General features: G+C 42.3%; 1 protein-coding gene across 1 annotated transcript; it reads right to left on the bottom strand.

Annotated features, from left to right (window-relative positions):
• Positions 1 to 224: 224 nt before the first annotated feature.
• Positions 225 to 1148, bottom strand: LOC142185546 (olfactory receptor 6C74-like). Its single transcript, XM_075260974.1, has one exon. The coding sequence runs from the start codon at positions 1146 to 1148 to the stop codon at positions 225 to 227; it is 924 nt and encodes a 307-aa protein (XP_075117075.1).
• Between the last annotated feature and the right edge of the window lie 23884 nt (positions 1149 to 25032).

Below are 25032 nucleotides of genomic sequence, written 5' to 3'. Positions count from 1 at the left end.
TATTATCTATTGTACGTGTAGAGAATAAGGATTTAACCATCACCTTAGGAAATAATCCACATTAACCGATCTCAAGGGACAGAATTGGGAAGAATTTTACTAACAACAGATCAATAACATTTACCTCCCACTAGACCTTCTGTAGATAAATGAGAGGTTACACAAGATCCATCTTTGTCTCGGCCTTGATAACTCAAAATGTTTAAGTATTAATTTTTTTTCCCTCAAAATTTAAGTTTTCTTTGTAGAGCAGATTTGACATCTTTATTTTTCAGGCTGTAGATCAGGGGGTTCATCATGGGGACAACGGCCGTGTTTAGCAGAGAGAGGATCTTGTTGGAACCCATTTTTTTCCCAGAGACTGTTCCTACATATTGTAATAAGATGGAAGAATAGAAGAGGACAACCACCATGATGTGTGAGGAACACGTGTAGAAGGCTTTACGTCTGCCAGTACTCGAGCTGATTCTTAAGATACATGAAATAATGAAAATATAAGATGTTATAGTCAGAGAAAGTAATAGAAATATATGAAGATTACCAGCAATTAGAATATAAAGATCTAATGGTACAGTGTCACTACATGTAATGTCCCGGATGGGCAAAATATCACAAAAATAATGGTCAATATCCTTGGAAATGTAACAAGTGAACCTGGAAATTAATACAATGGGAGGAATCTCCTCTATGAACCCAAAACCCCAACTGAGTGAGGCCAGAAGACCACAGAGTCTCCGACTCATGACTGTGTGATAATGTAAAGGTCTACAGATGGCGACATAGCGGTCATAGCTCATGATGGCCAAAATGGAAAACTCATTACTGAGTAATGTACAGAACATATATAACTGGGTCATACAGGCCGAGGTGGAGACCATGTGGTTGTGTGTTGTGAAGAGATCAAAAATACTGTGTAATGTTGTAGTGGAGCTGGATATGTCTATGATGGACAAGTTGGCCAAGAAGAAGTACATGGGAGTGTGCAGGTGGCGATCACAGCAGACCAGGAGTAGAATGGTCAGATTTCCTCCAAGAGAGATGAGATAAATGAGAAGAACCAGAAGGAAGATGAGAACTTGTAGATCAGGAACATCTGAGATCCCTTTAAATAAAAAGTCTTCTATCGTGGTCTGGTTTATGGAACTCATGGATGGAGTTTTTTTTCCTATAAAGCTAAATCAAAATAGAGAAAAATGAAACATCTAATAAATCTACAATCATTACTGAGTACTCGGGGTGTGTGCTTAGCCTGCACATGTCTTAAGTGCTGAGATATTCTTCTGTCAATACGTCCCACAAGCCCTTGGACATCCCTTAGCCAGAATTATACTGAGCTTGTTTTCCTTTCAGGTCACATTTATCTGCTACATCAGTACATTACATATAACTTTGTTTCAATTGTGTTAAAATTGCAACTACATGACACTAAAAATAAAATGTATATAGTCTACATGTTCTATTCCCGCATGTAATGTAGTTTTTGTAGTGTAAAGGATTCATGTGATGTGATCCAATATCTTAGAGCTCAGTGACTTGTACAATAAGGCTGCAGAGTTTGCTGTTAGTTGGTAATGATACAGCCCGGCCTTACCTGTACTGCTCCGGATCATTGTACCCATACAAGGAAAAAGAAATCTGAATATCCTATTTGGGCATATGGATATATTAGAGGTAGAAACATCAATTAGATACAGCGGAGAACAACTAACATTGAGGATCTCTTACTCCTCCTATATATTACACAGTCTTCACCTACTAAAGACTTGCACGTTTTTTGTTGTTTTATATTTCATAACCACTGGCTAACACGGTACAGAAACAAACATTTTCCTTATACAGTGGACTAGTGATTTGGGTCTATGACTTGTTATATTACAGGTCCCCGGCTATGGCCGGTCATATCTTCTCCTGCAGTCACAGCTGATCACTTCATAGGCTTCAGTCTCCTAAGTGGTTGTCATAAGACAATCTCTTTAACTATATAATAAAACGATATTACTGCGAGTTATTATAATACAGAACAGATAAGTCAGACTACTCTGTGTATAACAGAAGACTAAGAAGAAGACACATCCTATGACATACAGCGGCTACAGAACAAGACAATGGAGTCATTTACCTTATGGAGGATTAGACAGGGATAAGAAAATACATTGGTAAAATAAATCTATTATAATATAATACAATATACACAGGTCATATCCTCATGTAACACGGCCGGCAGATACTTCTCTGTCACACAGACACCGGCACTTATACACTATACTGAGCTGTGGGATGAAATCTCGAGGGATCAGAACAAGAAGAAGAACAAACTAACAAGAAGAAGTAAACTTGTAGAGTAACTTGTAACTGATGTATACAATAGAGAATATACAACTCAGAAGAAGTTTCATAAAACTTCTACAATGTATCAGATGGAGTCTTAACCCTTAAAGGGATTCTTTGTCAATCTTCTTATCACAATGAACAAAAAGGTACTTGTATTTTCTTATTTTATTTCAGTTCACACTATGATCTCACCAGGCCTGGGGTAACAGAGGGAAACACCCCATAGTCACCCACATCACAGGGTGTATTATCTGCCTGTGTCATCCCTGACCTGTGACATCACTGAGGGTATTTTCCCCATTCTGTGACATCACTGTATATATTAACCCTGCACTTGAAAAGTAGAATTTCAGATCCAAGAAAGAGGAAATAAATGAAATGTCTCTGTATTAAGAACTGCCCGGGGTCCATCTCTTATATATATAAAAATGAGTTTCTGTCTGTCTGCTTGTCTGTCTGTCTTCTATGCACAACCAAACAACTGGACCGATCTTCACAAAATTTGGCACACAGATACTTTTGGTGTCCGGGAAGGTTTTAGACTGGGCTTCAAGTCTCTTGAACGTACCATTCCTGAGATACAATATTCCCAAAACAATGACCTGCATTAGCTAATACAAACCTGCTAGTCTTTTACTCATATTCCATCGGCAATACACCCGGTCACGCCACATACACAATCCAACACTGATATCCAAACTGAGATACACACATCAGAGGATTAGATACACAGCTCAGCACACAGTATCACACGCCAGAGGATTAGATAAACATAGAGCATTAGATACACAGCTCAGGACACAGTAGAACACATCAGAGGATTAGATACACAGCTTAGCACACAGTATCACCCATCACAGGATTAGATATAAGGTCAGCATACACCATCACACATAGGAGGATTAGATAAATAGCTCAGCACACAGTATCTCAAATCAGAGGATTAGATACACAGGTCAGCATAAACCATCACACAACAGGGAATTAGATACACAGCTTATCACACACTATCACACATAGGAGGATTAGATACATAGCTCAGCACACAGTATCATACATCAGATGATTAGATACACAGGTCAGCACACATTATTTCAAATCAGAAAATTAGATACACAGTTCAGCACACAGTATCACACGTCAGAGGATTAGATACACAGATGAGCACACAGTATTACATGTCAGAGGGTTAGATACACAGCTCAGCACATGGTACCACACATCAGATGATTAGATATACAGATCTGCACACAATATCACACATAGGAGGATTAGATACACACGGCCTGATATTCGATTGAATATGTATTCGATCGAATGGTGTTTGCTCATCTTTAATCTCAAACAAGGAGAAGACTCTGACCGGACACAACACCAGCCCCTATGCCACTCTCCTCATCACTACTTGACCGCCTATTGGAGGAAACGGTGGAGGTCTCCTGTAGATCTTGGCTGGGCAGTAGCTGCTGACTGTCCTGTAGTAGCTCATTCTCACTGTATAATGGAGCTGAGCCCACATCATAGAGGACTTCTCTGGCTGAGGGATCAGTAAAGGGCAGAGGCAGATAGAGGACAGGTGAGGGCACAGGGTCTGGTCCTGTGCTATGTGAACTAAGAGTTGTGTCTGATGAACCCACCGACTCCTGGCTGGGGGTGTCTGATGTGACTTGGGATGAAGTGGATGACCGAGTCAACCATTCTAGAACTGTTGGGTTGCTGGTCTAGACACTGGGAGCTCAGCGGCATGGCAAAAAGGCCTGTAATTTTGGCATGCATTAGTAAGGCAGTCAGTGCAGCGAGGTGTGGTAGGATTGTTCTTATTACCCAGGCTGCAAACACCCTAAATGAACCCTGTTCTGCTTCAATACTTTGTATAAATTCCTCTCTTTTCTTTCCCTACACTTCTCATGCTCTTTCCCTGAACTTAGATTGAGCAATTCGATGTATTTATGTCCAAATTAATGTGTTGGTGAATGTCCCGATATCTGTGCAAGGAAACAAATGAGTGGAGAAAGGTAACAAAAAAGACTTACGTGCGATACTAAAAGCAGTGCCATAAACACTAAATGTTCCAGAAATGAAAAAAATATATATTGCATGTCATAAATCACTAGGAGTCAATTGCAAAAATTGCAAAAATCCATCTTCAAATATCAGCATCAATGACATTCAATAAGGACAGACCATGATAAAGGTAGAAGTACCGTAAAACAAACAAACAAAAAACATTGTGCGAATAAACAAATTATATCCAATCAAGAACATCTCCACCAATGGCCCAAACTGATCACCAAATTATACAATAAAAAGTAAAAAAAAATCCTGAAAAACTATCACTTGCAATAACTTCCCTCTTTATAAATATGTTGAGACTCCGAATCTATCATGTACACAGTCCAGTCCTATTAATGTTAGCACCGCCTACTTTTGACGTCAACGTTAAATAACCAATGGCAGAAGGCGCGTGTCATCAGCCATCTGGGCGCACTCATCATTGTGGAAGGCACGATGGATCAGCACAAGTAGGCATCTATCCTTGTGGACCATGTTCACCCCTACATGTGAGATATGTTTCCTCAGGATGATGGCATCTACCAGCAGGACAATACTTCTCCTACCTTTAGACGTCTTCTCCGCGCCGCCGTTCAGTTAAAATTCCGTTTTCTGCCAGTATGCAAATTAGTTCTCTTGCAAATACAAGGTCTCAAAAAGCTACATTTAACCCCTTCCCGATATCTGATGCCCTAGTACGACCGATGTCAGGTTTTTAAATATGGCCGCCACTCAGCACATAGAAATGCATTGCAAGGCTAAAAAAGTGACGGGTGGCAGACTGTCAACTTTAAGAAAAAATTTTTTTTTTCAAAGTTTGGGATTTTTGTTAAGATGAAAAAAAAAAAAAAAAAACTATATAGATTTGGTATCCCTGGAATCTTACCAAAACATAAAACACAGGTATCATGTCATTTGGGCTGCAGAGTACACGCCTTAAAAACCAAGGACGCAAGAAAGTCACACAATTACACCTATTTCAGAATTTTATTTCCAACTTCCCGGTACATTATCCAGAATAATAAATGGTACTGCCCAGTAAATATACCTGGTAACCCTAATATACTGCACCCCCGCACTGTGACATGTAGCTGCTTAGGATACAGGCTCATAGGAGATAAATGAGAAGGTTCAGTGTAGATGGTCCATGTTCGGGACCTACTGGAGATGGTGCGGACCTGTGAGCATAACAAGGAAAGAAACCATTATCCTAAAACACAGATTGTTTATTAGAAATGTATAAGAGTGACCTAAACGATGTGTACGGCCAGACTAAGACTGATTGTCCTTCTTGTCCTAAATCTCTCTCCCCTGCTTTCTGCACAGAGATTCCAACTGTATAACCATACAACTTTGTAACATGGCTGGTGCAAAATTGTTGGTCCCCTCCTTCAATGAAAGACATACCACAATGGTCACAGAAATAACTTGAATCTGACAAAAGTAATAACCAAACTCCATGCTGACAAGCCACAAAACTTCTGGGAGAATGTCCTATAGACAGATGAGACAAAAATCCAAATTTTTGGCCAGGCACATCAGCTCTATGTTCACAGATGGAAAAATGACGCCTATCATGAAAAGAACCCTGTCCCTACTGTGACACATGGAGGAGCTCTGTTATGTCCCTACTGTGACACATGGAGGAGCTCTGTTATGTCCCTACTGTGACACATGGAGGAGCTCTGTTATGTCCCTACTGTGACACATGGAGGAGCTCTGTTATGTCCCTACTGTGACACATGGAGGAGGCTCTGTTATGTCCCTACTGTGACACATGGAGGAGGCTCTGTTATGTCCCTACTGTGACACATGGAGGAGCTCTGATATGTTCTGGGGCTGCTTTGCTGCATCTGGCCCAGGGTGTCTTGAATCTGTTCAGGGTACAATGAAATCTCAAGACTATCAAGGGATTCTAGAGAGAAATGTGCTGCCCAGTGTCAGAAAGCTTGGTCTCAGTCACAGGTCATGGGTCTTGTAACAGGATAATGACCCAACACACGCAGCTAAAGACACTCAAGAATGGCCAAGAGGAGAACATTGGACTATTCTGAAGTGGCTTCTATGAGCCCGCACCTAAATCCTATGGAGCATCTTTGGAAGGAGCTGAAACATGACGTCTGGATAAGGCTCCTTCACACCCGAGACAACAGGGGCAGTTTGCTCATGAGGATGGGCCAAAATCCCTGCTGAGAGGGGCAGAAGTCTCACTGACCATTACTGGAATCATCTAATTTCAGTGATTTTCTCAAAAAGTGCAACAAAATATTAAGTTACGGGAACCGTCATATCTGTCCAGGCCGTGTCATGAGGTTTATGTATAAAAAATTCTGTTGAAGCGAAAAGCAAAATCTAACTTTCATTTGTTCATTTCCATAGAATTTTCATTTATTATTACTTTTATCAGATTCCGGTTATTTCTGTGACCATTGTGGGGTTTTCTTTCATTAAACGATGAGACCAACAATGTGTATCTACTGTGCGTGTAGAGAGAAAAAAATCCTTGTTAACCGATCTCAAGGGATAGAATTGGGAGGATTATTGGCATAACAGATCAATAGCTTTTACCTCCCACTAGACCTTCTGTAGATGAATGAAAGGTCGGACACGATCCAGCTTTGTTTCAGCTTTGACAATTTAAATTTTACAAATTAGGATTTAAAGAATTAAATAGTTTTTTCCTCAATATTTAAGTTTTCTTTGTAGGGCAGACTTGACATCTTTATTTTTCAGGCTGTAGATCAGGGGGTTCACCATGGGGACAACGGCCGTGTTTAGCAGAGAGAGGATTTTGTTGGAACCCATTTTGCTCCCAGATATTGTTCCTACATATTGTAACACAATAGAAGAATAGAAGAGGACAACCACCATGATGTGCGAGGAACACGTGTAGAAGGCTTTACGTCTGCCAGCACTCGAGCTGATTCTTAAAATGCATTTGATAATGAAAACGTAAGGAGTTATAGTCAGACATAGTAAAAGAGTTAGAAGCAAATTGCCAATGATAAGAATATAAAGGTCCACTGGTAAAGTGTCGCTACATGTAATGTCCCGGATGGGCAAAACATCACAAAAATAATGGTCAATCTCCTTGGAAATGTAACAAGTGAACCTGGAAATGATGACAATGAGAGGCATTTCTTCTATGATCCCCAAACTCCAGCAGACCGAGGCCAGAAGACCACAGAGTCTCCGACTCATGACTGTGTGATAATGTAAAGGTCTACATATGGCGACATAGCGGTCATAGCTCATGGCGGTCAAAATTGTAGTCTCATTATTGGTTAATGTACAGAAGATATATAACTGAGCCATACAGGCTGAGGTGGAAATCATGTGGTTGTGTCTTGTGCTGATTGCAAAAATCCTGTGTAGTGTTGTAGTGGCGGTGGATATGTCTATGATGGACAAGTTGGCCAAGAAGAAGTACATGGGAGTGTGCAGGTGGTGATCACAGCAGACCAGGAGTAGAATGGTCAGATTTCCTCCAAGAGAGATGAGATAACTGAGAAGAACCAGAAGGAAGATGAGAACTTGTAGAGCAGGAACATCTGAGATCCCTTTAAGTCTAAAGCCTTCTATCATGGTCTGGTTTATGGAACTCATGGATGGATCTGGTTTTCGTGATAAAATTATATACACACATTAACTCACCTGTATGTAATAAAGGTAAATATAAAGACACAACCTACCGGTAATAGCATATAAGAGTCTGCACCGGATGTGTGTAGGACTGAGTGAGTTGTATCAGTATAACACAAAACTTAGCTCATATACTGTTGAGCTATCGGAAAAGATCAGATTCCGATCATGATCTGTTTTGGTGGGATCGAGGTCTTACGTTAGTTCCCACAATGCTTGGCTACTGGCTACTGGCAAATCATTGTGGGAAAGCTAACAACATTGTTTGCCAGTAGCCAAGCATTGTGGGAACTAACACAAGACCTCGATCCCACCAAAACAGATCGAGATCGGAATCCGATATTTTCCAATCCCAATTGCTCAACCCTAAACTCTTACTCACCAATTCGGCAAATTTTCCGTATTTATTGAGATTCCCCTGTATATGTCTAGGTATATATAACTATGCCTCAAAACGAAACCTAGCGCAGAATCACTGAAAGTGCAGGAACATCTGAGACTCCTCTAAGTGTAAAGCCTTCTATCTGATTTATGGAGCTCATGGATGGATCGTTTATTTCCCTATAAAGTATATAATATACATGTACATTACCTAAGCTCTATATTTTAATGGTAATATAAAGATAGGAATACAAACTATTTGCCATATAAAAGCCTCTTCTCTGGCTGTGTGACGGACACGGGGGATTTGGAGCAGTGTAACAAAGAAACTGAGCTCTGACTCTATAGAGATAGGAGATGACATTATGTGCAGGACGCTGAATCTGTGTATCATAGAGAAAACTAAAGGAAAACGGGGAAAAATGAAACACCTAATAAATCTACAATCATTACTGAGCATTCGGGGTCTGTGCTTAGCCTGTACGTGTCATCTATGTGCTGAGACATTCAGGGTTCAATATATTCCACGAGCCCTTGGGCTTAGCCAGAATTATACAGGAGTCGTGTTATCTTCAGAATACAATTAGCTACATCCAGTACATTATATATAACTTTCTCTCAATTGTGTTAAAATAGCAACTACATGACACTAAAAATAAAATGTATATAGTCTACATGTTCTATTCCCGCATGTAATGTCGTTTTTGTAGATGTCTACTATGTAACTATGTTTCAATATTCTTAGAGCTCAGTGACTTGTACAATAATTATACATTATACTGTATCATTATCATATCTGTTTTGGCATATGGATATATTAGAGGTAGAAACAACAATTAGATAAAACGATATTACTACGAGTTATTATAATGTAGAACAGATAAGTCAGACTACTCTGTGTATAACAGAAGACTAAGAAGAAGACACATCCTATGACATACAGCGGCTACAGAACAAGACAATGGAGTCATTTACCTTATGGAGGATTAGAAAGAGATAAGTATAAACAATTATAATATAATACAATATACACAGGACATACCTGATGTAACACGGCCGGCAGATACTTCTCTGTCACACAGACACCAGCACTTATACACTATACTGAGCTGTGGGATGAAATCTCGAGGGCTCTGAACAAGAAGAAGAACAATCTAACAAGAAGAAGAAGTAAACTTGTAGAGTAACTTGTAACTTATGTATACAATAGAGAATATACAACTCAGAAGAAGTTGAATTGATAAAACTTCTACAATGTATCAGATGGAGTCTTAACCCTTAAAGGGATTCTCTCACAGTTTTCTTATTACAACGAACCAAAAGTTATTTACATATATTCTTATTTTATTTCAGGTCAAACCATCGTCTCACCAGGCCTGGGGCAACAGAAGGAAAGACTCCATAGTTGCCCATATCATGGTGTGCATTATCTGCCCGCATCATCTTTGACCTGTGACATCACTGTCGGTGTTTTTGCCATTCTGTGACATCACTGACATCTTCTACTTCCTGGGCAAACTCGCCCAGTTGCAGCCACAACTCCAGTTTTGCTGCCCAGAAGTCCAGTGGATCTTCCACAACGGGTGGCAGGGTGCACTCTAAGTATGTCACCACCTCCTGGTTCAAGTTCTGCTTTGTATCTAGCTGCTGATGATCAACTTCTTCACTATGCGGGTCAGGAAAGCTGCTCATCAGCAACTCTAGGCTCAGGCTACTGCTGATGAAGCCAACACTGCTCCTTCCATCCCCATCCTCTCCCACAGCTGCCATGCCAGTGCAACTTGAGCATTCAGGGCCCCCCAGTTGGACATGTGAGAAGATGGACAATTGCTTAGATAGTTAGCAGCCAACTTGCCACATAGCATGTCACTATAGTAGTTCAGTTTGTTCTCTCTCTCAGCAGGTATAAAGGTCCCCATTTTTACCCAGTACCAAGGGTCTAACATGGTGGAGAGCCAGTAGTCATCCTTCTGCCGATTGGTGACAATTCAGCTATCGCTGTGCAAGCGAGTGAGCATTCATTGTGCAATTTGAACAAGTGACTCCCTGCATCCATCTCCACTGCATACGACCACGGAGTGTCTGGGTAATCTGCCTCGTCCTCATCTCCCTCAGGATTTGATTTCTTTATTGAGACAATGGAAAAGTTCCTCACCTCTATGATTCTGTTACCAATGACATGAGAACATGGAGGCAGAAGCTGTGTCACAGGTACAAGTTGCTGATGTATCTGGGCAGGCACCACATTAACCCAGTGGGCCGTAAATGACATATATTGTCCTTGACTGTAGTCACAGCTTCATACTTCGGTGCCTGCTGCCTTGCACTTTGGCAGACACCAACCACTATACTGAGCTGTGGGATGAAATCTGGAGGGCTCTGATCAAGAAGAAGAACAAACTAACACGAAGAAGACGTAAACTTGTAACTTATGTACGCAATAGAGAATATACAACGGTCACGACCTGTATACTTGTATATATTTGTGTGTGTTTTTGTGGATTTGATCCAGTCTTCTGGTGGTCTTCGGGTGGGTTCCTTGCCATTGAGCCATCTGTTTGTACATAGCGTTTAGGCCTTCAGTATATACTTGAGGTTCTTGGGATTGAAGCACAGGTGTTGATCATTACCATCAACCTATGGGACAGTTCTGGGGCCTGTATAAGGAGGAGGGCTGGCTCCATTAGTTACCGGTTTTCGTGGTTACCACCTAGAATTCGTGGCTCTGGGAGGAGTGTTTTGGTGGAATTACAACTGACTAGGATGTGGTGTGAGTGTGGCCTTGTGTGTGAGTCTGGTTTGCCCCTCCACACTTCTACTTTGCCCTGTCCTCAGTTCTGTTTGCCTGGCACTATCTGGTTATTTGTGAGGTTTGGGTTCCTCACCTCTCCACTGTTCCTCTCCTCATTCTCTTGTTGTGTATTGTGTTGTGCTGCGTGTCTGTTGTCCAGCACATCCCATCCTGTTTGTTTTGTCTGCAGCTGCACCTTGGTTTCTGTAGGGGTGACCACCTTAGTATCCCCAGTCCCTAACTAATAGATGAAATTGCCATATGAAGACGAAATGCCCATAAGACACAGAGGAGTGAGGAGGAGTTGGGAGAAGGAATGGAGGCGCTGGTCTCAGGAAAGGATAGCTCATCAATATCTGATTGGTGGGGCCCAACTCCCATGACCCCCGCTGATCATCTGTTTGGGGCTTATGACTGCTTTGGTCCCTGTGTTGATGATGTCACATTTATTGGTCACATACATAGTATAATAGCAGAACTGTCCTATTTAAGTGAATGGGGCCAAGCTGCAATACCAGGCATAGCCCTATGATATCTATGGGGCTGTTTACTGGACACACATTCCCCTATGGATGCCTGAAGGCGGGGCTGCTTAAACCATAGGGTTAACAGTGTACTTGCACCAGGCCCTATGGTAGACGAGGCACCCTTTGGACAGCGAGACAGTCCTGCATTTGCTGTCCCACTGTCCAGGGCAAATGGGTTTAAGCTGGCCAACTCATCAGCATCCAGAGGACACCGATGAGTTGAAGGAAGTGATGGAGTAGGAAGCCGTCCACTCCCTAATTCAACACCTGGCCTCTGTCTTTTCTCCTGGTGTCCTGGAAGCAGGAGGAGCAATGTAGTGGTGTCACTTACATCACACTTGTCGCTCCTTGAAGACTCCAGGACCATAGAGAAGAGTGAACAGGGGAACGGGGAAAGATGAGTATTAATGTTTGGGTTTTTATTTTATAAACAGTGTGAGAAATTAAACTGTGAGGACAACATGGGGGGGGGGGTGATACTGTAGAGGCAACCTGAGGGGGACATGACACCCTGGGAAAACCTGGGAGGTGGGGGACATGATACTGTAAAGGCAACCTGGGGGAGACATGACACTGTGGGAGCAACATGAGGGGGACGTGACAGTGTAGGGGGACATGATACTGTGGGGGAAACCTATGGAGTTGTGGGGCACATGATACTGTGGGGGTAACCTTGAAGGTGGGGAGGCATGATACTGTGGGGGAAACATGGAGAGGACATGACAATATGGGTCCACTTGGGCAGTGGAATGACATTGTGGAGGCAACCAGGGGTAGGGGCACATTAATCTGTGGGAGAAACCTGGAAGGAGACATTATGAGGCACATGATATTGCACGGGGCCACTAGAGAGGCATTATACTGTATGGGAGCCACTAAGGGACATTATAATTTGTACAGGTCAGGTATTTCTAAGTGGTGATGGGGGACCACTTATGAAACCTTTGCACAGGGCACACCATTGTGTTAAAATGGCCCCGCCTGAAAGAATGGTGGAGAAATAGGAGAAACAGAGATGATGATGATGATAAAGCTGACCATGTGCTAGGTGTGAAAGTGGCCTGTCTTGCACTTGCACAGCCACAGATTATTTTCTGCCTCCAGATCTTGCATTGCTCCATGGACTTATCATTGGATACTGTACAAAAAATTTTCCTCTAGGGAAATAAATAAATGTTGCTGGTGTTGCGATGACCGACAGTGCTGGGAATGTGTCCGCTATGGTCACCACTACCAGATGAGCTTTCCTTAGGTCTTCCCACACAGGTGTTTATGATGTTGGGACTGCAATTCAGATAATGTTACCACCACTACCAGCATCCTCCTCCTGTGATGTCATCTTGTTGTCGCCCTCACTCAGATTCCAGGCGTTATCCAAAACAAAATAATCATTGACAATGTAATCGTCTTCCTTTAGACTCATCATGACAAAGGGATTCTTACACACCCTAATAATTCCCTCTTATACTTTTGCCCTGGTGCTCCAGTACTCCACCCCCGTCACCACTACTACTTCTACGTCCTTTTCTCAAAAAACTTTGAGTAGAATTTTCAATCTCACAAATTCAATTAGAATCCAAAAATCTGTGGGTTCTAATATATTGTCCTGTAGGAATAGCCTGAATAACCTGTGCTGGATGAGAGGACTTATCATGGAAAGCAGAGATGACTGTTATCAGTTTAGGATGTACAGTACTATGGACACCTCCACCCCCGATCGTCTGACGTAATCGCCATAAAATCCCAATAAACAGTCCATGTCAATTTGATGTTTGCTTCATTATGACTAAAGAGTTGCAGAAATTCATCCAAAGTTGTGCATGTACCTCGCCCTATGAACACCATATTATCGATAAATCTCATCCATAACATCAATCCTTCCAGGCAATTCCTTCATCCTTTTTTTTAAATGTAGATTGTGAGCCCCATATAGGGATATATGATATAGGGATCACAATGTCCTTTTTTTCCTATCAGTATATATGTGGCTTATTTTGTTTTTATCTTAGAATTGTTGCACCTGATGAAGGGAGAAGTGTTACACCCGAAACGCGTCGTGCTGGAAATTATTGAATAAAATTGTTCTGTTTTAACTCTTGGTGAGTACAGTTCCTTCCCAACCAGTTGTGGCATCCCAGTCTGTGTTGTTGGTCATTTTGCTGTATTCTATATACGCCTGTGAGGCGCCAGGAACCTTGCAGCTACACCGGATCCAAAGGAGACTCCCGTCAACCACTGTCACTGTTATCTCTTAGTTGTGTGTTCACGACCCCATAAGGTGAGCCTTACTTCATCTTTTTGATTGGTACGTGTTTATACTACGCTACGGGCCGCTCGGTGTCTCCTTTCTTTTTGTTTTTGAGACTCTCCAATCTGGGGACCAAGAAAGATGAAGCCACCTTGAAATAGGAAGTGTTTAGTCACCGAGGGTGTAAGGAGTTGGGTTGCGTGTTGGGGTCTTTTATCATTATTAGGAGGTTCGGGGCTGTACATGCTTGTTGACTCCAATGGACACTTTATCCTGCATTCTGTATACTTCTCTAATCAACAAGAAACACCCACAGAAGATTTCTTGACCAAATTTGGGTGATTGGCTACAGATAGTGAAGTAGGCTCAAAAAGAACCACCTGGGAAATATACCTGGTAATGGTAACACTAATGCACCCCCGCAATGTGACATGTAGCTGCTTAGGATGCAGGTTAATAGGAGATAAAGGAGAAGGTTCGGTGTAGATGGTCCATGTGCTGGACCTACTGGAGGTGGTGTGGGCTGGTGAGCATACCAAGAGAAGAAACCATTATCCTAAAACACGGAATGTTTAAGAGTGAACTAGACAATGTGTACTGCCATCTTAAGACAGATTGTCCTTCTTTTAGATCTGGTGGTTTATGTATCCTAAATCTTTCTCCCCTGCTCTCTGCACAAATATTGCTGAACACCCCCTACCTTGTCAGGTGATCCTTGGAAAGATTTCCGTGTCCTGATTTGACTTCTGATGACTTTGGAGGGACCATACGGAGTTTTACTATGTGGCCAATGGTTACTTGTCAACCCCAGACAAAACTCCTGCCAAAATTTACCAAAATCCTACAACCGGACTGGACAGCATTATCTCGATACATGACATGGACAATACAATACAGAGTAACCATCATATCTCAAAGAAGAAAAGAAAAAACCCCCGGCACCGAGCCGTTCCTTGTGTAATACCTTTGGTATATAGTTAATGAAAAGAAAAAAAAAAGGGTATGGAGAAATCAATACAGGTGTCCGCTCACCTGGCTAGGTTGTGTTGGACACAACAACCTATAATCGTAGCAATCAGAGAACCAGTGTGTTACTGGCAGGCAGCCGCTGATGGCAGTCACGTAGACGTCAGGACAACAACCAAAATACAGGACCAGCCTCGCGGAGAAAGGCAGAAAATCAGCGCTCACCCGGTTTGGAATAGGAAAGGCAACTTTATTTGGTGCCAAATAAAGTTGCCTTTCCTATTCCAAACCGGGTGAGCGCTGATTTTCTGCCTTTCTCCGCGAGGCTGGTCCTGTATTTTGGTTACCATCATATCTCAGTCATTCCACTGTCCTTCAACACGTTCAACATCTCTCGTAGTTCACTCTATTATCTATTGTACGTGTAGAGAATAAGGATTTTACCAACACCTTAGGAAATAATCCACATTAACCGATCTCAAGGGACAGAATTGGGAAGAATTGTGTTGACAACAGAACAATAACATTTACCTCCCACTAGACCTTCTGTAGATAAATGAGAGGTTACACAAGATCCATCTTTGTCTCGGCTTTGGCAACTCAAAATGTTCAAATTCCCTCAAAATTTAAGTTTTCTTTGTAGGGAAGATCTGACATCTTTATTTTTCAGGCTGTAGATCAGGGGGTTCATCATGGGGACAACGGCCGTGTTTAGCAGAGAGAGGATTTTGGTGGAACCCATTTTGTTCCCAGAGACTGTTCCTATGTATTGTAATATGATAGAAATATAGAAGATGGCGACCACCATGATGTGTGAGGAACACGTGTAGAAGGCTTTACGTCTGCCAGTACTCGAACTGATTCTTAATATACATGAAATAATGAAAACATAAGGAATTATAGTCAGAGAAAGTAAAATAATTACAAGCAAGTTACCAGCAATGAGAATATAAAGTTCCACCGGTGAAGTGTCACTACATGTAATGTCCCGGATGGGCAAAATGTCACAAAAATAATGATCGATTTCCTTGGAAATGTAACATGTGAACCTGGAAATGAGCACAACGGTAGGAATCTCCTCTATGAACCCCAAACCCCAACAAACTGAGGCCAGAAGACCACAGAGTCTCCAACTCATGACTGTGTGATAATGTAAAGGTCTACAGATGGCGACATAGCGGTCATAGCTCATGGCGGTCAATATGGAAAACTCATTACTGGTCAATGTACAGAAGATATATAACTGGGCCATACAGGCCGAGGTGGAGACCATGTGGTTGTGTGTTGTGGTGATTACAAACATCCTGTGTAGCGCTGTAGTAGAGCCAGATACGTCTATGATGGACAAGTTGGCCAAGAAGAAGTACATGGGATTGTGCAGGTGGCGATCACAGCAGACCAGGAGTAGAATGGTCAGATTTCCACCAAGACAAATGAGATAAATGAGAAGAACCAGAAGGAAGATGAGAACTTGTAGGTCAGAAACATCTGAGACTCCTTTAAGTCTAAAGCCTTCTATCATGGTCTGGTTTATGGAACTCATAGATGGACTTCTTTTTCTCCTATAAAAGTATATAATACATAAACACACATATCAACTTATATGTATCTTTAATGGTGATATCAAGCCTTTTAGCTAAAATACAAAAGACTCTTCTCTGGCTAGGAGAAGGACACAGGAGATTTGGAGCAGTGCTTAGCCTGTACATGTGTTATATGTGCTGAGATATTCTTCTGTCAATACGTCCTACAAGCCCTTGGACATCCCTTAGCCAGAATTATACTGAGGTTGTTTTCCTTTCAGGTCACGTTTATCTATTACATCCAGTACATTATATATAACTTTGTCTCAATTGTGTTAAATTTACAAGTGCATGAGCATAACAATGTATATAGTCTACATGTTCTATTCCCGCATGTAATGTAGTTTTTGTAGTGTAAAGGATTCATGTGATGTGATCCAATATCTTAGAGCTCAGTGACTTGTACAATAAGGCTGCAGAGTTTGCTGTTAGTTGGTAATGATACAGCCCGGCCTTACCTGTACTGCTCCGGATCATTGTACCCATACAAGGAAACAAATTAGAGGTAGAAACATCAATTAGATACAGAGGAGAACAACTAACAATGAGGATCTCTTACTCCTCCTATATATTACACCGTGGATTAGTGATTTGGGTCTATGACTTGTTATATCACAGGTCCTCGGCTATGGCCGCTCATATCTTCTCCTGCAATCACAGCTGATCACTTCATAGGCTTCAGTCTCCAAACTGGTTGTTATAAGACAATTCCTTTTAACTATATAATATTACTACTAGTTATTATAATACAGAACAGATAAGTCAGACTACTCTGTGTATAACAGAAGACTAAGAAGAAGACACATCCTATGACATACAGCGGCTACAGAACAAGACAATGGAGTCATTTACCTTATGGAGGATTAGACAGGGATAAGGAAATACATTGGTAAAACAAAACTATTATAACATAAGACAATATACACAGGTCATATCCTCATGTAACACGGCCGGCAGATACTTCTCTGTCACACAGACACCGGCACTTATACACTATACTGAGCTGTGGGATGAAATCTCGAGGGATCAGAACAAGAAGAATAACAAGCTAATAATAAGAAGACGTAAACATGTAGAGTAACTTGTAACTTATGTATACAATAGAGAATATACAACTCGGAAGTTTAATTCATAAAACTACTACAATGTATCAGATGGAGCCTTAACCCTTAAAGGGATTCTCTGGCAATATTCTTATTACAATGAACAAAATGGTACTTGTATTTTCTTATTTGATTTCAGTTCACACTATAATCTCACCAGGCCTGGGGTAACAGAGGGAAACACCCCATAGTCACCCACATCATGGGGTGCATTATTATTAGGATTGGGTTCTGCAGGTTGCTATCATAGCACACAGCGCCATCTGCGGGTCAGTCTAACCGTCCAGCTTTCACCTCACTGAGCATGCTCAGACATATTGGAGCTGCTCACAAGCTAAGTGCCATTTCCCCCCTATTGCGCATGAGCGGTGAGGTCATCACCTCCACCCCTATTGGGTGGGGACTTCCCTTTAAATAGTTTGAGCCGACGCCCGCTGAGGGCTCACACTTCCACTAAAATTTCCTCAAAGTCCACGGAGTGAATTACAGTAGTTTTCAGGGATAGGCTCCAGTACTCAGACAAGTTTCAGACTAGGCCTCTATGTGGGGTTCCTCTGCTTCTCCTGGGTGCTGTTAGGTAGGACCTGTAAACCCTGAACTGTTAGATCTACACCAGGGCTAGGAGCGGTAGACGCCATTCCAGCTTGTAGATCTGCGGCAGGTATGGTCTCTGAGATAGCCTATGTGTACTGTCTGACTTCATGTATCCTGTGTGCGGGAGCATGGGTGTGTGATGTCTCCAATGATGCAAACCCCCCTGGGGACTCCAAGCTGTGTGCAGGAGAATGTTCTAAAACTTCCGTGGTGGCCCCTAGCTGTCGCAGGGGTAAGTGTGTGTGTTTGCTGTCCTGGGTTGAGTGTTAACCCTTGGCAGCCATCTTTGTTTCACTTGTACTGGTGCACCTGGCCAGTGAGCTAAACTGGCAGGATTTTAGTTGCACTTTGTTCACATGGAGTGTCGCACAGTACACACTGTTCACATTGAGTTCAGGCTGCAGTGTCTTGCAGTAGTTCACATTTAGTTCAGGTTGCAGTGTTCTGCAGTAGTTCACATTGCGTTAGGCTGCAGTGTCTTACAGTAGTTCACATTGAGTTAGGCTGCAGTGTTCTGCAGTAGTTCACATTGATTTTCATGCTGCAGAGTCTTCGCAGTAGTTCACATTGAGTTCAGACATACAGCCGCCCATCATTGGGCCTGTGGACCTCGCTGTAGTGTTCTACAGCTAAGAAGTTCTGTAGTTTAAAAAATATATATACATATACACACAGAACCGTAACAATTATCTGCCTGTATCATCCCTGACCTGTGACATCACTGAGGGTATTTTCCCCATTCTGTGACATCATTGTATACATTAACATTTTAATTGAAAAGTAGAATTTCAGACCCAAGAAAGGGGGAATAAATGAAATGCCTCTGTAGCAACAACTGCCCGGGGTCCATCTCTTGTATATATAAAAATGAGTTTCTGTCTGTCTGCTTGTCTGTCTGTCTTCTATGCACAACCAAACAACTGGACTGATCTTCACAAAATTTGGCACACAGACACTTTTGGTGTCCAGGAAGGTTTTAGACTGGACTTCAAGTTTCTTGAACGTACCATTCCTGAGATACAATATTCCCAAAACAATGACCTGCATTAGCTAATACAAACCTGCTAGTCTTTTACTCATATTCCATCTGCAATACACCCGGTCACTCCACATACACAATCCAACATTGATATCCAAACTGAGATACACACATCAGAGGATTAGATACACAGCTCAGCACACAGTATCACACATAGAGCATTAGATACACAGCTCAGCACACAGTAGAACACATCAGATGATTAGATACACAGCTTAGCACACAGTATCACCCATCACAGGATTAGATACACAGGTCAGCATACACCATCACACATCAGGGAATTAGATACACAGCTTATCACACACTATCACACATAGGAGGATTAGACACACAGCTCAGCACACAGCATCATACATCAGATGATTAGATACACAGGTCAGCACACATTGAGTATTAGTTACACAGCTCAGCACACAGTATCTCAAATCAGAGGATTAGATACACAGCTCAGAACACAGTATCACACGTCAGAGGATGAGATACACAGCTCAGCACACAGTATTACATGTCAGAGGGTAAGATACACAGCTCAGCACATGGTATCACACATCAGATGATTAGATATACAGATCGGCACACAATATCACACATAGGAGGATTAGATACACAGGTCAGCACATAGCATCACACATCAGATGATTAGATACACAGCTCAGCACACAGAAGATTAGATACACAGCTCAGCATATAGTATCACAAATCAGAGGATTAGATACACAGTTCAGCACACAGTATCACACGTCAGAAGATTAGATACAGCGCCTTGTGAAAGTATTCAGCCCCCTTGAACTTTTCAACCTTTTGCCACATTTTAGGCTTCAAACATAAAGATATCAAATTTAATTTTTATTTTTTTTTGGGGGGGAGAATCAAAAACAAGTGGAACACAATTGTGAAGTGGAAAGCAATTTATTGGATATTTTAAACTTTTTTAACAAATAAAAAACTGAAAAATTGAGCATGCAAAATTATTCGGTCCCTTTACTTTCAGTGCAGCAAGCTCACTCGGTTCAGTTCAATTCTGATCTCTGAATGATCCAATGTTGTCCTAAATGACTGATGATGATAAATAGAATCCACTGGTGTAACCAAGTCTCCATATAATGCACCTGCTCTGTGATAGGTTCAGGGGTCTGTATAAAGCGCAGAGAGCATCATGAAGACCAAGGAACACACCAGGCAGGTCCGAGATACTGTTGTGGAGAAGTTTAAAGCCGAATTAGGATACAAAAAGATTTCCCAAGCTTTAAACATCCCAAGGAGCGCTGTGCTAATGTCCTAATGTCAGTAGTAAATCGGCTAATGCACCGCCAGGACTGCACATCCTAAGAGAGTATAAGATATGGTTAATACAGGTATAAAGTGAGTCAACATTAAATGTGATCAGGAACATATCTGACTCAAGAAAAGTGCACACGAGCTCACACAGGCGACCCACACCACCCACACCCATGGACCCACACAAATCTTTGAACATCTCCTGCTAGTGGGAGTGAAGTACATTATACCTTACCCCAAGCAGGAGACATTTCTGGAGGCCACAGTAACTAAACATCTCTAACTCAAGATCATGTCTGTATCCACATTAGATCCTGAGATATCACAGTCTGAAGTGGAGCGGCATAGACTCACAGTTGTCACTTTAAACCAGTGTGCAGGGGAACATGTGCAGCTGAAGGTAGAGGAGAATGACTTCATATTTTCTTGTGACTTCAGACAACCCCAGGAGATGGAGTACCATGGACTGTGGTTTATAACACTCCCATAATTAGTCAGAGGGAATATTTGCCGTTAAACCCCTTAGATGCTGCGTTCACTTGAACCTTCAAAATACAAGGTCTCAAAAATCTACATTTAAATAAAATTTTAAACTTATAAAAGTGAGAACATGGAGAGGAATAAAATGTTATTGGCTTCAGGCTAAATGCAAAATGCATAAAAAGATTTAAAATACAGAAAAGGAAGAAGATTTATTGTTATGGTCAGCAGGCTATCTTAAAAAAATAATAAACAATAGCCTGCGAAGCCCAACTGGGCCCTGAACCACAGGGCACCCTGGTGTGAACAAGGCTTGACAGTTAGCGTCACTGACGGGCTACACCACCAACTGATTGCTCCCTATTAACTTAGAGGGATGTCCCCTGCAGCACAGAGCAGCCGCAAATGAATACTAAAGTGTTAGCAGTTACTTCACCGCTAGACTAACATAAAAAACAATGACCATGTGCTCCCGGTAACTTACTGGGCCGCACCCACCACAGCCACCTACTGCTGCAGCAGTACAGGTAGCAGACTGACTAAGGGAGGAGATTCCAACAATTCTATCTAAAGGGTGGCGATTCTCAGTACCTACCTATGGCAGTGTTAGGAGCACAAGACCCCCAGAGCTTATGTTGTTGTAGTTTCAAATTAAATAACAGGCCTGGATTGGCTAAAGCCATCCTTTAGCCTGGAGAACCACAAAGACACAGATGGTGGTGTATCAAAATGGATTCTGATTTATTGTTACAGAGAGGTAGTATTTATACTGGGTTATTCTAATGACATAGCAACATAACCTAGCATCTTCTCATTGGCTAAGGCCTAATTACATCTAATTAATACATTCCAACAGGAAACTACCACCCCACAGTCTCTCTCTCTAGATGTATATCTCAAGGCATTCTAAGGACAATAGACATCCTGTGTTTACATCCTCGTTGGAGACAATTAGCTTAATTACCCTTCTCTTCTCCCTTTATCTAAAAAGGGGTCTTTCGTCTTTGATCTTTTCCTAACAATGCCCCTGGTCCCAGCCAATCTGTCTCCGTTCTTTGTAAGATAGCATCACCCAATACTCAGAGCAAAGTGTCTACATAACCAGTCTGGCAAGTTCCAAACTGCTCATCTCTGGGAAAAGGGAAATGGACAGATAGAACAATCTCAGCCCCCACCTCTATACATAATTTTTCATAAGACATTGTTAGCCCCCCACAGCAGCTTAAAACTAATGTCTTGCTTAGACGTGCACAAAATGGAATTGAGGCTAGAGCACCGGGCTGCCAAACCTGCTTCCTTAAATGGAGAGAAGGCGGGCCAGGTGCCCAAGCCAGGTGCTCATAGGCTGACACCACTGTCAGTCAGCAGACTGACCACGCCCAAAGGCTGCAAGGGAATTAACTCCTGCTATGCTGGACTCCCAGCAACAAGGAGGGAATGACAGTGTGTTACGGCACCACAACAGAGGAACGGGCTGTGACCCGACCCCTAGGCCGCATCTACTGCACTGTCCTAACACTTATATGCCACACTTGTCATCTGTACCAAGTGATGTAAAGCAACCCCCTGTTCATATCACAAATTGTCATATGTATTACCATGGGGTATTGTCTGCAATTCTTCCAATACCAGTTGAAGAAACATTTCCTCAATAGGACTTAATCACATTGTAGGTTGTGGTGGAACTTTTCTTTTTTTCCCATTTTCTTCAATACCAACTTTCTTGTTATCTTTAATGACCTGAAATAACTCGGGACGGAGAAAATATCGAATAAATGAATGACCTTGTGGTCACTCCCTTCATTATTATAATGGCTCAGTGTTTGGTCTGCGATAGTCGGGTCAATCCACTCCACTCTGGGGGCCAAGAAAGATGAAGGCACCTTAAATAGGAAGTGTTTAGTCACCGAGGGTGTAAGGAGTTGGGTTGCGTGTTGGGGTCTTTTATCATTATTAGTAGGTTCGGGGCTGTACATGCTTACTGACTCCAATGGACACTTTATCCTGCATTCTGTATACTTTTGTAATCAACAAGAAAAGCCCACAGAAGATTTCTTGGCCAAATTTGGGTGATCGGCTACAGATAGTGAAGTAGGCTCAAAAAGAACCACCTGGGAAATATACCTGGTAACACTAATGCACTGCACCCCCTCAATGTGACATGTAGCTGCTTAGGATGCAGGTTAATAGGAGATAAATGAGAAGGTTCGGTGTAGATCAGTGGTTCTTAACCTTTCTAATGCCATGACCCTGCAATACAGTTCCTCATGTTGCGGTGACCCAATCCAGTTTGGAATGTGCTTCCATAATGGCGTGCGTTCCAGCTGAATAGCGTTGCTGCGGCTTCTCAGTGGCTAAAGCCATCGGAAATATGTATTTTCTGATGGCTTTAGGCATACCTCCCGCAGCGCGCCGTGGCGAATCTAGCTCCGCCCAATTTTATGTTGACTCGCCCATTCTCATTCATTTTTCATGTGCCCCCCACACAGTATAATCCTCCTACAGTCACCCATACATTATATGTCCCCTTGCCATCTCTCCCCCAGTTTCATATAACCCCTTCATCTGCCCCCAATTTCATGTCCCCCTCCATCTCTGCCCCCAGTTTCATGTCCCCCATCTCTTCCCCAGTTTCATGTCCCCCAATCTCTGCACCCAGTGTCATGCCGTACCCCCTTCATCTGCCCCCAGTTTCATGTATCTCCATCTCTTCCCCCAGTTTCATGTTCCCCCATCTCTGCCCAGAGCTTCATGTCCCTCCATCTCTGCCCCCAGGGTCATGCCGCCCCTCCCTTCATCTGCCCACAGTTTCATGTCCCTCCATCTCTGTCCCCAGTGTCATGCCATCCCCCCTTCATCTGCCCCTTCATTATGTCCCACCTTAATGTTTAAAACAAAAAAAACCTGTTACACTCACCTACCAACTCTCCCCCGCCGCTCTCTACGCAGTCTCGCTTACTCATATAGTTGTAGGCGCGATGTGACATCATCACATCGCGGCTACACATGCAGAAGCTGCAGCGCAGCGTTAAAGGAGGAGCTGGCTGTGACAGCTCCTGCTTTAATTGCCTGTGTGTTCAACTCATCGGCGTCCTCCGGGCGCTGATAATTTGAAACCGGGACATACCTCTCACCGACCAGGACGGTTGCAAGGAATGCTTTAGGCGACCCCTGTGTTTTGGTCGTTCGACCCCCGCCAGGGTCGCGACCCACAGGTTGAGAACCGCTGGTGTAGATGGTCAATGTGCTGGACCTACTGGAGGTGGTGTAGGCTGGTGAGCATATCAAGAGAAGAAACCATTATCCTAAAACATGGAATGTTTAAGAGTGAACTAGACAATGTGTACGGCCATCTTAAGACTGATTGTCCTTCTTTTAGATCTGGTGGTTTATGTATCCTAAATCTTTCTCCCCTGCTCTCTGCACAAATATTTGACACACCGGTTGCTGAACACCCCCTTCCTTGTTAGATGATCCTAGGAAAGATTTTCGTGTCCTGATTTCACTTCTGATGACAGTTATGGAGGGACCATACTGAGTGTTACTATGTGGCCAAAGGTTACTTGTCAACCCCAGACAAGACTCCTGCCAAAATTTACACTGAAGATACTGATGAAGCAGCGTCTTGCAAAGTCCTACAACCGTCCTGGACAGCATTATCTCTATCAGTACATGACATAGACAATACAATACAGAGTAACCATCATATCACAGTCATTCCATTGTCCTTCAACATGTTCATCATCACTCGTAGTTCACTCTATTATCTATTGTACGTGTAGAGAATAAGGATTTCACCATCACCTTAGGAAATAATCCACATTAACTGATCTCAAGGGACAGAATTGGGAAGATTTGTGTTGACAACAGATCAATAACATTTACCTCCCACTAGACCTTCTGTAGATAAATGAGAGGTTACACAAGATCCATCTTTGTCTCAGCTTTGGCAACTCAAAATGTTCAAATTAAGATTTAAAAAAGTTAAAAAAAATTTCCTCAAAATTTAAGTTT

The sequence above is a fragment of the Leptodactylus fuscus genome, chromosome 11, assembly GCF_031893055.1.
Source record: "Leptodactylus fuscus isolate aLepFus1 chromosome 11, aLepFus1.hap2, whole genome shotgun sequence".
Taxonomy (NCBI): Eukaryota; Metazoa; Chordata; class Amphibia; order Anura; family Leptodactylidae; genus Leptodactylus; species Leptodactylus fuscus.
The sequence above is the reverse complement of the archived record's forward strand: the minus strand, read 5'-3'. Positions and strand labels throughout refer to the sequence as shown.

What these genes read in the sequence shown, in the direction of transcription:
- LOC142185546 (XM_075260974.1), bottom strand. Translation starts at nt 1,148, where the DNA reads ATGAGTTCCATAAACCAGACCACGATAGAAGACTTTTTATTTAAAGGG.